The sequence below is a fragment of the Phaethon aethereus genome (assembly GCF_964289735.1).
Source record: "Phaethon aethereus genome assembly, chromosome: 3".
Classification (NCBI taxonomy): domain Eukaryota; kingdom Metazoa; phylum Chordata; class Aves; order Phaethontiformes; family Phaethontidae; genus Phaethon; species Phaethon aethereus.
In genome coordinates, this window is record NC_138576.1 from 64,984,145 (window position 1) to 64,996,546 (window position 12,402).

The 12,402-nt window shown below is 41.4% G+C and overlaps 1 protein-coding gene across 1 annotated transcript in view; it reads right to left on the bottom strand.

Annotated features, from left to right (window-relative positions):
• Positions 1–11,628, bottom strand: part of SGK1 (serum/glucocorticoid regulated kinase 1) — a gene marked incomplete at its 5' end in the record, with an annotated part of 80,163 nt that extends 68,535 nt beyond the window's left edge. Inside the window, one exon of the mRNA XM_081997136.1 lies at positions 11,560–11,628. Within this exon, the coding sequence (XP_081853262.1) occupies positions 11,560–11,628 (69 nt within the window). The remainder of the gene's footprint in view (positions 1–11,559) is intronic.
• Between the last annotated feature and the right edge of the window lie 774 nt (positions 11,629–12,402).

Here is a 12,402-nt window from a genome sequence, read left to right on the forward strand (position 1 = left end):
TTCTAAACTGGAGAAGGCTCTTGGCCAAGGATCAATGGAGCAGCAACTACTTTGCATTCTCTATACACACTTAGGCAAGTGATGGTCAGAGATGCAGCAACTAACATCATCTCAATGCAGCCAAGGATTTGGTTGCAGCAATAACATTGAAGCGATGGCACCAATGGTGCCAGGACAGCAGGAGGGTCTTTTCTGCCCTACTACACAGAGATGTGTTCAGCAAAATCCATTTGTTTGAGGAACCTGGTTGTTTCATTTGAAGCAGAGCCAGGAAGAATGAACCAGAAGAGGAATAACAAACTTGACAGAGAAGTGACTGTGGAAATGTGAGTTATGAATGGGTCAAAAGCCCAGTTTTTAGAGAGGCAATGGGAATACTGGCATTGTTTGATTCTCTGAAAGTTCCAAGCCTTTAAAGCAGTACGGACAATGCTGGCCCAACCACATGCCGACTGAGCCTTACTCAATGTGGAAGGGAGTACAGTTGCTCCATGTCAGATCTTGTGAGCCTGGTGACCAATGAACACTATGGTTGAAGGCTGCATCTTTAGGATGCACATCCACAGAGCTGCTGAGCATTGAGCAACATTTATGTTAATCTATGTTTTGAGAGTACAAGATCAGCCCTGACTACTAGTCCTAAATAAAAAGGCTTGGTTATTCATTAGCTTTGTCTACTGGTTTCCTAGACAAACAAGAAATCAGGCTGAAGTCAGTGATATCACTGTAGAAAGGGACAGAGTGTTCATGGAGCAAGAGAGATGACAACATGGAGCCAGGATGCAAACTAAACACACAGCCTGGGAACAACAGCGGACATGCTTTTCATCACATCTCCATTCTCCTGGCACAAGAAGAAAAGGCTATGCTACTGAGCTAAAGATTGCTTTGGTTTTGGGCCCTGGGGTTGAATATGAGCTGAAATACCTGAACAGATCTCTGAAGGTACTTCTGGCAGAGGGATTAGATAATGCCTATAGCTTCCCTCTGCTCCATGCATGCTCTGAACTAGTTGGTACTTTGGAATAATTAGTTCTGTATCACAGCTGAGCTTTCTCGCCAAAGCCAGTTCAGACCAAGATACCTGGACATTTTAGGCACATAAATAGACATATGTCTTGCTCCTTTCTCAGTTACCGTGCAATAGGGTGAGGTCCTGGTTATGTGGACAGGCAGCAAGTTTGATGTAACATGTAACAGAATGAAGTATTATGAGTTTAAAAAATAGTTAGGAAAACATTTCAGCATTTCTTCTTGATCACAGTATGTGGGCGATAATCCTAAGAATCTGACCAGAAGATAAAAGTCCTGAGAATCTGATACATTTTTGTTGATTTCATGGACCTTTTCCTAATAAGAGATCAGGCCTCAGAACATATATCCTTGCAGATCACAGAGATATCACTTTATTTGAGCAGCAGAGATGACATTTTGAGCATTGTGCTCTAAATTATTATCACCGTAATTGCATTTTTTATTAAAATAGTCTACATAACCTTTAATTTCAGGGATTCTTACAGGGGAACAATAGAAGGCAATTTTACAAGAGTTCAAACAAGAAATGAATCACAGTTTGTAATCATTAGCTGCAGGTTCTAAGTTCCTAATACTGGGCATTCTCCCAACTACATAGCTTCAGCAGCAGCATAGCCATTAACTTTATTATAGGTTTTTATATCACAGGCTGTCCTCCTCCAACATTACTTTCCATTCTCTTCCCTTCAGATGCCTTTTCTTATAGCTCTTCTTTGCATCACAGACTAGCAGTTAGTCAGAAAGTTTTTACACAGAGGATTCCCACAGCGATTTTGTTCCCATAGCACAGAGGTTTAGTCCAACACTCCAACAAGAAAAGTTGATGTTACAATGGCTGTTCTTGTAAGAAGCACTCCTTTAAGTTGACCTCTCAGGAGTGAGGGGTCCGTAGTTTTGCATGAATCAGAGCGTGTCAAATAATGACAATGTGCTTCAAAATGTCATTAATTTTAAAGCAAGAAATAAATTATCATTAATCAAATTCCAACCTACTTACAGTGAAGTTGTTAAAGTTTAACAGTATTTCATTAGGTAAATGCAGGGATCTTTTAGGAAGACAAAAGATACTGAAAGAACTATATATTTTTTCACTAATCTGTAATTACTTAAAATGGAAAGAATTTCAAGCCATTTTAGTGATCTATTCTTGGGTGAAATTTTTTGCAACACATCTGCAGATTTTATTGCTGACCTGCAGTTCAAGTGTTTGGCTTAATAACCTTTTTTACTTATTTCTGCTATACACTGAAGACCTTTAACCACTCCAGTAAAAAGCATACATAGGAACAGACTGAAGCAAGACAGTCTAGCAAATATCTAGTAAAAACAGAGTGAAAAATAAAATAAAAGATATCTTTCCCATCTGTAGTTGCAAAAAACCTCAACAATCTCCCAATCAGCCATACAAAAAAATGATTTTTATAGCAACAATAGCCAGTGATTTTCACTATATTGTTAGTGTTCATGAAGCCTCAACTGAGATTTGAACCTGACTTGTTTAGGTGGTGTGGAAACTCAGTCTCTTTTCCTCTATCCTGAAGAGCTTGCACTCTAAACAGGTGGATGAAGGATGCCTGTTAGGATAGCTGAGGTGGCTTCCCACAGTCAAACCACACCAGAATCGGAGTTGCAATGGGAAGTCTGTTCTCCTGAGTACCCCTTTGTACTAGCAACCAGTATTGGTACAAGGTAGCTCCTTAAAAATGCCACCTGAAAAGGTCCAAGCCCACTGGGATGCTGGAAGCATGCTGCTGGGGGTAGGTGAGAGTGGAGCTTTTCCATAATGTGGACCTCAGGAGCATGTTCCAGCCCCATATCACATCTGTAGGCAGCTGGCAGTGGGGCAGCGGGCACGTGGTTCACCCTCCCCCTTTTAGCATAGACCTTTGAGTGTTTTGAGGAAAGCCCTGATGTGTACTACCTAACTGGCAGATGCTTCACTACGTGTAGTCCTCTGGGTCTTTTCAGAAGACAGCTGAACCCCCGCTGCATGCTTTGTACAGTATATTGAACTGGCCCAGAATGACAGAAGCAAGTATGTTGTTGGCATCTGAACTAGTGGCCCCTTGGCTACTGAGCTGCAGCACCTGACCACATGCACGGTTCCTCCTTCACTGGAGCTGGGAAGTAAAATCGGTTACCGCTGGTGGTGGTGCACATCAAATGAATATCTGCCCATATCTACAGTAAAAAGAGGCAGCCCCCGCCCCGGGCACAGCTCACCATCTCTGCTTCTGACGTTATGCAGAAGTTTGCGTATTCGGGGGCTGCCTGCGGGAGACACAAGAGCAGTGAAATGGGCACTGGGATGCGGGGCACAGCGGGCTCCGGCCTCAGGCTGCCACCTCTTCTGCCGTTTCCAGATGCGTCGCAGTATGGAACGGGCTCTGGCCTGTGTCTGGAAGACACTTATAATACAAACACGCCCCTTGACACTCTTGCCTTCGTAGGGAAGGCAGAATCTCTATTTGTCATACTTTTTTCTTCAGTGATTTCTTAATGAGCTGAGTAGACTGGAAATAATAGCTTTTCAAGCTTAGCGCAGTATCTAGCATCTTCTGGCATCACTGGATGTGAGCAAGACTGTGTCAGGCACTTCTCCCCACCATTTGGAAAAAAATAAAAATTTTGGTGCCTGTGTTATCGAGCTGCTTAAAACTCCAGAATAACTTCCAGCCAGAGCAAACCCTAGCAGATGTTTGCTGCTGCTGTTTCAAGAGAAGGAAACATCTTTTTTTTTTTAGTGAGGGAAAGTTACAGTAAGGGTAAGGAAAAAAGAGTAACTTTTATCTTGTATAATAACTTGTCTAACTGATTTAATTACCTATTTTCTCTTTGTCCACTTATCTGTGAAATGGGAATGATTTTTCTACCTTATCAGGATATTTTGAGACTCGGTTAATTGCTTATAAGTTGATTTGGAAATCTGTCAGTGCAGAGACTTCAATAAACATTACAATTTATTGCTCTCAGAGCTATTTATTGTTTTCTTACTCCCAATATTTATCATCTTGCTGTAAAAGTAACTGTTGTAAATAACAACCACTAACAATTATTTTGTGATAACCTGCTATTTAGAAAAAAACTTCTGTGTTATTGATTTGATTTTGCAAGCCTCTTTTGTGGTTTCAGATCTTGCTTATTTTCCCATTGCTTTAGCATCTCTGTTTAAATGCTTTTCTGCAGAGATGGTTGCTGTCCTCCTGTTTTCACCTTCTCTACATCAGCCCATTTGTTAGAAGGATATAAGCTTTTCCCTTGCTTTGAATTCCTGATTCCTTTCTCCATGGACACAACCCCTGACCTCCCCTGAGCCCATAACCCTGATCAAAACCATGTCTTTAATTAGTAGATAGGGTAACATATAGACTGAGTTGCTCCAAATTCTTAGTCCTCCCCTGCCCCTGCAGATCATATTTATCACTCTCCCCATTTGGCGGAGGAACCACATTGATTTTTCAGCAGACACAGCTGTCTGCTTTCTCAGTATTTCGGTTTGCATCACCTCTTCCCACACAGCCAAGGGTGTCCAAAACCCTTTGCGCTGTTCTTCTTTCTGGCGGTTTCTTGCATCACGATGTTTTTTGGATAATTTGGATGTTCAGACTGAGGGTAAATGATACTGAGGCTGCTGAGCTGAGTTATGATAGCAGTGACATCATTGTGTTTGGGGTAGGATTGCTCTAAGAATTTAACTCCAGACTCTGTGGCCTTTAAAAGGCAGAAGACTCAGAGATCTCATGGCTAGCCCTTTCTCAAATAGAAGCCATGCTCAACTCTGAAAGCGTGTAATAAAGAGACCGAAACACCATTCAGGCTCAAGCAGTATCTAATCTGATCTTGAAAAGAATGAGCCAGAGCAGGCTCTCAAAGGAACCTCCCCCCATTGCTACTTAATTAGTGATGGTGGATAACGAGGACCTGAAATTGGTAGAACAGCTGTGAGTGGGTCTGGAAAAAAACAGTCAGATTCTGAAATTAAAAAAAAAGAGGAAAAAAGGAGTCTGTTTCTCAGAAGGATTGACCTGATATAAAAAGTAAATCTTCAGATGAATTCTGTGGTCTGCATTTTCCAGGAGAAGAGTGATGTACAGCATAGGAGAAAAAGCCTTATGGGACTATGTGTACAGAAACAAAACTTACCACATCTGAAGAGAGAGCAAATTTTAAAGAGTTCGGTAGAAAACGAGATAACATGCAACATGCATTTACCAGTGTGCCAGACTTGCCTGATGTCTTCCTTTGATGAGGCAAATGCAGATAAACTAATTCATATGGTCTTCGGTAACTCAGTAAGACAGTGATAACACATCGGAATTCATTAGTTAAAATGGAAAATAAGGGTACTACTATAAAAATAATTATGAGACAAAGGAACTAGCTAAAAGTGTATTGACAAGAGGAAGGTTAGTACTGGAGATGGGTTTGATATAGAACCTAATCTTGTGCTCATAAAATTTGCCAGTGGCACATAGGAGACCTGCTCAGCAGAAGAGGACCAGGGTGGGAGAAAAGGTGTGGGATGGAGGTTGGAAGTGTGATGTGGACTCCGTGAGAAAGAATAGCAAAAGAGGAATATATGGATGCTTTGGTAACCCCAAAGAGATCTCCAGGCCAGCAAATGTGACAGCTGCCTTTGCTAGGGTGACTGGGGAATGGAAAGTCTATCCTAAAAGAAGAGTCTAAAAGAAGTTGGCTTATTTAGCCTAGCCAAATACAGCCGAGAGAAGAAATGACTGCTCACTATAAATACACCAGTGGTTGTACATATGAGGGAAGGGCAAGAGTTATTTAAGTTGTTGCTTTATGTTGGTACAAGTCCAAATGGGAATAAAATTAGGTGATGTGTAAAATTAAGTTGAGAATGAGAGGATTCCTAAATTTTTAAACAGGATGATTTTCCCCAAAGTGAAAGAGACCTGGACAATTTCAAGCAGCAGCTTGAAAAATTTGTGGCAGGAATTATGAGGCATGTTTAGGAAAAGAGATCAAGCTTAAAGAGTCTGGACGTACCTTCTAGTCTTACATTTTTATGAAAGAGGAAGTAAGAGGTTAGGGAAGGGAGAAAGGAATAAGACTTTCCTTTCTCTTTTTCTTTTTTCTTTCTTTCCTTTTCTCTCATTCTGCCATCACTCCATCCTTCCTTCTTTCTTTTCTTTTTTATTAATTTTATTCCAAGCTCTTATACTTAAGTTCTAACAATGCGCGTATATTTTAGGTTTGAACAAGGGACTCACAAATGTTTTCTTGTTTAGGTGTTGCCAGTTTTGCCTCATGAGTCCTTTTCTGTGTGCCAGCTGAGAAGGAAAATACTAGCAGTGATCCCAACCCAAAGTACACTTTGGTTTAATGGGAAGACAGAGGAAAGCAAAGTTCTTTATGGAAAACCAGCACTTGGGCCTTACACAGTTTCTCATCAACTCTCATATTTCGTCCCTTGTGTTTAATTAATAGGCTTTTTTTGTAATGGGATTGAGAAACAGAAAGTGAGAAAATTATTTGTCAGCTCAATGAATGTCCGTAGCATGTTTGAAGCCCGACTGAGATATAGGGCCACTTTCATCTTGGTTACATTAAGGCCCTGTGGCTGTTGTGGTCCACAACACTCAAGTTATAGCCTGATAAAGGCATCTGGGGTTGTGCTGGGCAAGGTCGAGTGCTTACAGCTTTGGCCAATGCCAAGAAGAGCCATGGATGCTCAGCACCTCTCCACACAGAAGTGGGATGGGAAAGAAGTCTCTACTGCAGCAAAACTTTGTCTTGCTTGCAGTCAGCCATCATCCCTGTCTCTGGAAATGATCTTTAAAATCTATGTACTTCTGTGACATTGACCTGAGCGGCTAAGAAAAGCAGCAGTCATCCCAAATAAAGCTGGCATTTTCCTAAGGTAACAGTCAGATTTGGCACTCACTTATTTTCTTCTAGGTAAACTCCTGATTACCCTAAAAAAAATGGTAACTCCAGTTCTGAAATGGACTTCTAGACCTGTAAAAGTGGCAGAGCAGGGAGAAGCACCCCCCACAGCACAATCTACCAGAAGGAACATAATCTGTAGGAGGTCAGGTGGAAGTACTGATTTCAGGGGCTTTCTGTATCACTAAATGACTGTAATCCTAGAAATGGTATTCAGGTAATTCTGCAGTCCCCTCAGCCACTCGTTGCCTTGAACTCTAATGCAGTCTAAGTTGTCACCTTCATGCATGATGATGTTTATGAGTTAGCCTCTTCAGCTTGGAGAAAGCTGCTGGTGTGTAGTGCCATAAAATATCAACCTAGAAAGAAGGGCATGGTTTCCACAAACTACGTATTTGGAAAAACTGCATAGAAGCAAAAATAGGGATTTTCTCTTCCTTCTTGCGCATTCACTTTAGCTTGACCTAAATTGCTAATTAATGTAAATTTTCTCAGTGAAAAAAGATTATGGATATTATTTCCCTTATCAGGTTTCAGACTGGCAAATCCTTAATCCCTGCAATAAACTTCCTCTCTAAGACATGTCCTGTTTCTTTTTTTTTTCCTTTTATGGAAGACAGCTATTTCTTTTCCCATTTATCAGTCATTTATCTTCTTTCTGAATAAATTTGTATTTGGTCTTGGTCCAGACATAAGAGGGCAATGAATTTCCATGTTCACTGAGATTACCATATCATCAGCCAGCTTTTAAGTAGCATAGGCATTTCATCATTCGTCCTGCTTTAACCATGTTGGTTGTGCTGTGTTATATGACATGGTATGTTATTTCAAGATGAGGGAGGTCATGTATTGCAAAATGTTATCTAAAAGTCTTTATAAGTGAGGCAAATGCAGCAGAAGGCGGCAATGCAAATACCACAAACCTCCCAAAACCATCTGGCAGGGGTGGCAGTAGGTGGCAATGAAAGGCCCCTCTGCCCTGGGATATGCTGTTGGCTGAAGAGCAATAGCATATTTGCAGGTTTACCACATTCAGTGATCTTTCAAATCGGTACGGTTCATTTCTGTGGTTAATCCTGCACAGCTCTGAAGGATGAGACCTGTGAGCTCCTTACAACAGAGGGATGTGATTTCTGCCAATTAACGAAACCTTTTAATTGAGCTTTGGGAGAGTAAAAATGCTGTGAGTATATGAAAAAGAGAGATTTCCCAGCCATTTGTAGCCAAACCAAGTCAATGGTCTATTTATATTGGTATCCAGTATATAACACCAGTGGACAGGGAAAGGGATGGTACAAAAATGAAGGTAATTGCATGATATGAGATGATAATGTCTTTTAATTTCCCAGCCTTGTCAGAAGGTGATCTTTTTATGCCATGACCTAAGATTATGTGAACAATATTTTTTATAATTTATTCTCATTGGAGTAACTTCAGATTCCCTCCTTGTGCCTATATAGGTCCCATCTCCTTTTCTCCCCTTTTCAGATTAGTGTCATCACTAATTAAAAAACAATATTTAATTATTAAAATATCATCCTGATCCTACATGCAATTAGTCATTACACCTCTTTTTAAACCATCATTTGGTTTTCTTTCAAACTGCACTGGTTTTAAGTGGACGAAGTCCCTGCCTGTTTGTTCCAACCCTGCCAGCAGTGAGTGCTACAGGCTATTCTGCAAAACCAATAGTTTCTGCTTTCCCTTTTATTTCATTTAAGTGTGTTGCCTTTTAATTTCAGTGTTTCCTTCCTGTTCTCTGACCTCCAGACGTGATTAGCCCATACCCTGAATCATCTGACACAGCAGGCAGCATCCCAGAGGGTCAGTGCTTTGTCATCAGAGAATAAACCAGGCGTAAAAAAAATCTGGTCCTCAAATTCAAGTCAATGTTTGAATGCACTTTCAGCCTAGCCTAAATCCACAGAACTCTGCCAGTCCTTTCTGCACTCTTGGCCAGAGCAACAAAGAGGATTGCAATTTAATGAAAACATAAGGCTCAATAGAAAATGAAAACAATGAAGATAGATACATCTGGTACTTTCTTCCAAAAAAAACCTAACCAAGTTGAAAAAATAGTAGCATTTCCTGAATTTTTTTGGTGTTTTAATCTAGATTGATATGGATTTTTTAGAATTAGACTTGAAAAGCACCTGTGCTAGATATGTGACCTTTTTGAGGAGACAGACACAGTGATTTTAAACTGGAGAGGTCGGAGTCCATCCCTTGATTCATCACAGACCCTGTTGGTGATCTGGGAGAAGCCTATGCAGCGCACAGACAACAAATCTGGGTTTCAGTCACCTGCCAGTAACGTGGGGATAGCAATGCTTCACCCTGCAGTCAGGTCTGCTGGGCTCTGCAGGGCAAGACTTACCTCACTACGAATGCAGGATGCAACCAGTAGGGTGCTGGTGTTGGTTATGCCGTGCTGGTGCCGTGGTGATGCAAACTGTCAAACAACAACATCACACACTAGACTCTAATCAAGAAACCTAGCAGCTAAGTTCTGTACAGCATTTTGGTGGTTGTTCAGACAAGAGTGTCCAGAGCGTTGTTAGGGAACCAAATTGACTGTCTTTAACTGTCCCTCCCCATCCTCCCAGTGGTTAAATGCAGCATGTCACCGGTCCAGCAAATGCAAGATACATTGCTGGGAGCCAGCAACACATTATGAATATGTAGCTTTTCTTGTTTGTACATGTTTCAAACACTGATGTAGGAACAATGTGGTTAATGTTTAAATGCAGAGGATTTTCTGGGAGGAAGATAATGGGGGTAAGAGAAATGTCAATGAACATATATATCTATTGACAGAAAGGTATAAGGAGGGAATTTCCTTCTTTTGTGTCTCTAAATTGGTTGTACTGATTTCATCTATCTTCATCACAATAGCAAAAAGGCAACATCTGATAAAATAAAAACCCTCAGACACTAAAAATGGCTATTTGTCCTGATCCGCTGTCCAGGACTGTAACACTATGCCAGTTTCTTCAAATATGACTACAATTAACAATCTTTTCCAATGACAAGTTCACTGATCATCATTATAGCACTGAAGAAAACCAATTTTCCCTGCTTCTAGAGCACAATGATATAGATGCTTGTGATAACTTGTCTTTCCTCTAAACAGAGACGGAAGACAATTGCCAATTATTAACCTCATACAGGAATTGCAAGCTATTTTGTTTCGTCTTTAAGTATACATTTGTATTCAAACCTTCAAGCAGTTTTGAAAAACAGATAAACCCTTCTGGTGAGCTGAATATCAAACATACATGTGCCAATAGTAATACACTTAAATGAGAAGCAGCTTGAGGTGAGAACCGTTTTTATGGGCTGAGTTTACATGGTATTTGGGCTATCTATCTGAGGCTTCCACAAACCACCTTGGAAACAATGGTTTTCAAAAATGCCAGCAAACACTGCACTTTTTTCCTCTGAGTGACCCTGCTAGTATTTTCCAGGTCTGCCCTTAAATCCATCATCTCAGTGCCCAAAAAGGGTTGACCCTGGCTTTCAGATTAGTAGCTAGTGTAGCTTTACTTTCTTTGCCTGAAGGGTTAAGTGGACTGACCATATTCTTGGCATAATGAAGAGGGACAATGAATGGGGATGAATGAATGAATGAATGAACGAACAAGTGAATGGAGCAGCTTATCTGCTCCTACTCCAGTCTGTTTAAAGAGAGGGTTGTCATTTTAATCATTCAGGAAATCCTTTGCATAGGGGAGCCCTTGCTGCCAATCTCTTTCTGATGCTTTCTCCTGCCTGGGTCTACCCAGACATACTCGGAATACCTGTCCTGCTGCCACATGGAAATGACTTTGTTGCTCAAGTTAAATAGAGAGTGTGCTGCACCGTCACTATAAAAGAGTCAAAGAAACAGAAAGGACTTAACTCAAGTGATGAGGTAGAGCATTACATTTATGTCTCCTAAAGGAAATCATCAGTCAAATATAATACATAGCAGATCTTTTCTAAATCCTGAAATATCTGCCTAAGTTAAAGAATATAAAAGAAAATCAAATGCAGGTGTACCTCAGCTTTATTCTTTTCTCCTGCATTAATTGTGATTACAGGCAAATTACAAGCTGTGAAATATTTTGCTGAGCTCACAAATGCCTCTTTGTTCTCTTTTTTCCCCCCTCTGTGAGACATTGAATGGCCATGGGTAATGCCGCACTTCAGGCAAGTGAATGAAAGGTGCGGGGGGGCTCATACCCCTAGGCGGGTGTGAGGAGGGAGTCAGAGACAAGCTGCAACAACCCTGCACTCTGCTTTGGAGTGCATTATCCCAATCTGAAGAGCTGGTTGTATTGCGTCAAGCCTTGTGGTCAGCTGTGATTGAGGTATACATTCCACAGCAAAGACTGCTGACGTAATGCCTTTCGGTCCCCCACCCTTGCCCCCTCCCCAGCTCCCCTTCGCCTGTGGTGCTATTGCCCTTGGTGGTCGGTAGAACTGCCCATGCCATGGGCTCGTTACAGTAGGAGACTAGTATTAAAACACCTTCCTTCTTCAATGACTTTCTCTTTGCTCCGGCACATTAACAAATACAGCAACAACAGAAAAAGAAAGTGAAAAGAAAGAATTAAAGGAAAATCTTACCCTCTTTTTAAAAAACTGAAAGGCTGAGCACTTCTTGACTGGAAATCCATTCATGTCTTTGTTGACCATTTTCCACAGTGAAGGGTACACAGTGATAGATCCAGTGTGGCACTTGCTTAGTGCATCTGTTTTCTTCTGTATCCCTTCAGTTAATGAAGACGGAGCAGGACGGGGAGGCTCACCGGCACGGCTCGGGCAGCTGTCCCTTAGACATTCATCCTGCTGCACCAGCTACTGCAGCAGCAGCAGCAAACAGCAGCCTTTTCCAGCTTTCAGATGCAGCAGGCTATTAGCTTCTTAAAAACGTCCCCTAAATGCGTGCACTCCTATAAAACCCTGTGACAGCTTTCAGATCACAGGCAGCAGATCTCAGGCTAAGCGGGTCTCACATAAACCCAGGTCCTTCCATCGTGTGGGTGTTACTGGTACCTCTTGCTATATAAGCAGTGAGGCTACTGTGCTCGATTTGCTGTTCTTCTTCTTCAGGTGGTGTGATTCACTGCTGTTTGAGATGAGAACTGGTTTTGATTGTGCAAATTCCAGTGGGAGCTGCAGTTCGGCAGCAGCAGAGAGAGAGGGAGAGAGAGATGCACAGGCAGAGCAGCCGAGCACAAATAACCATACAAAGGATAGGAGGAAGGCTCGGGGAAAGAAGTGCTGAAAGGCAATATGTTTCCCTTGGGAGAGTGACAGCGATACCTCTTGTTTTATATGCAGGCAGTCTTTTAGTAAAAAGAAGAGAGACACAGGTCAATTACAAAAATGTTTTTCTTATGCTGCTCTCCTTGCAACAATTTAGACAGTGGTACTTTGGAAAAAAGCCCATCTGATGATCAGCAACAC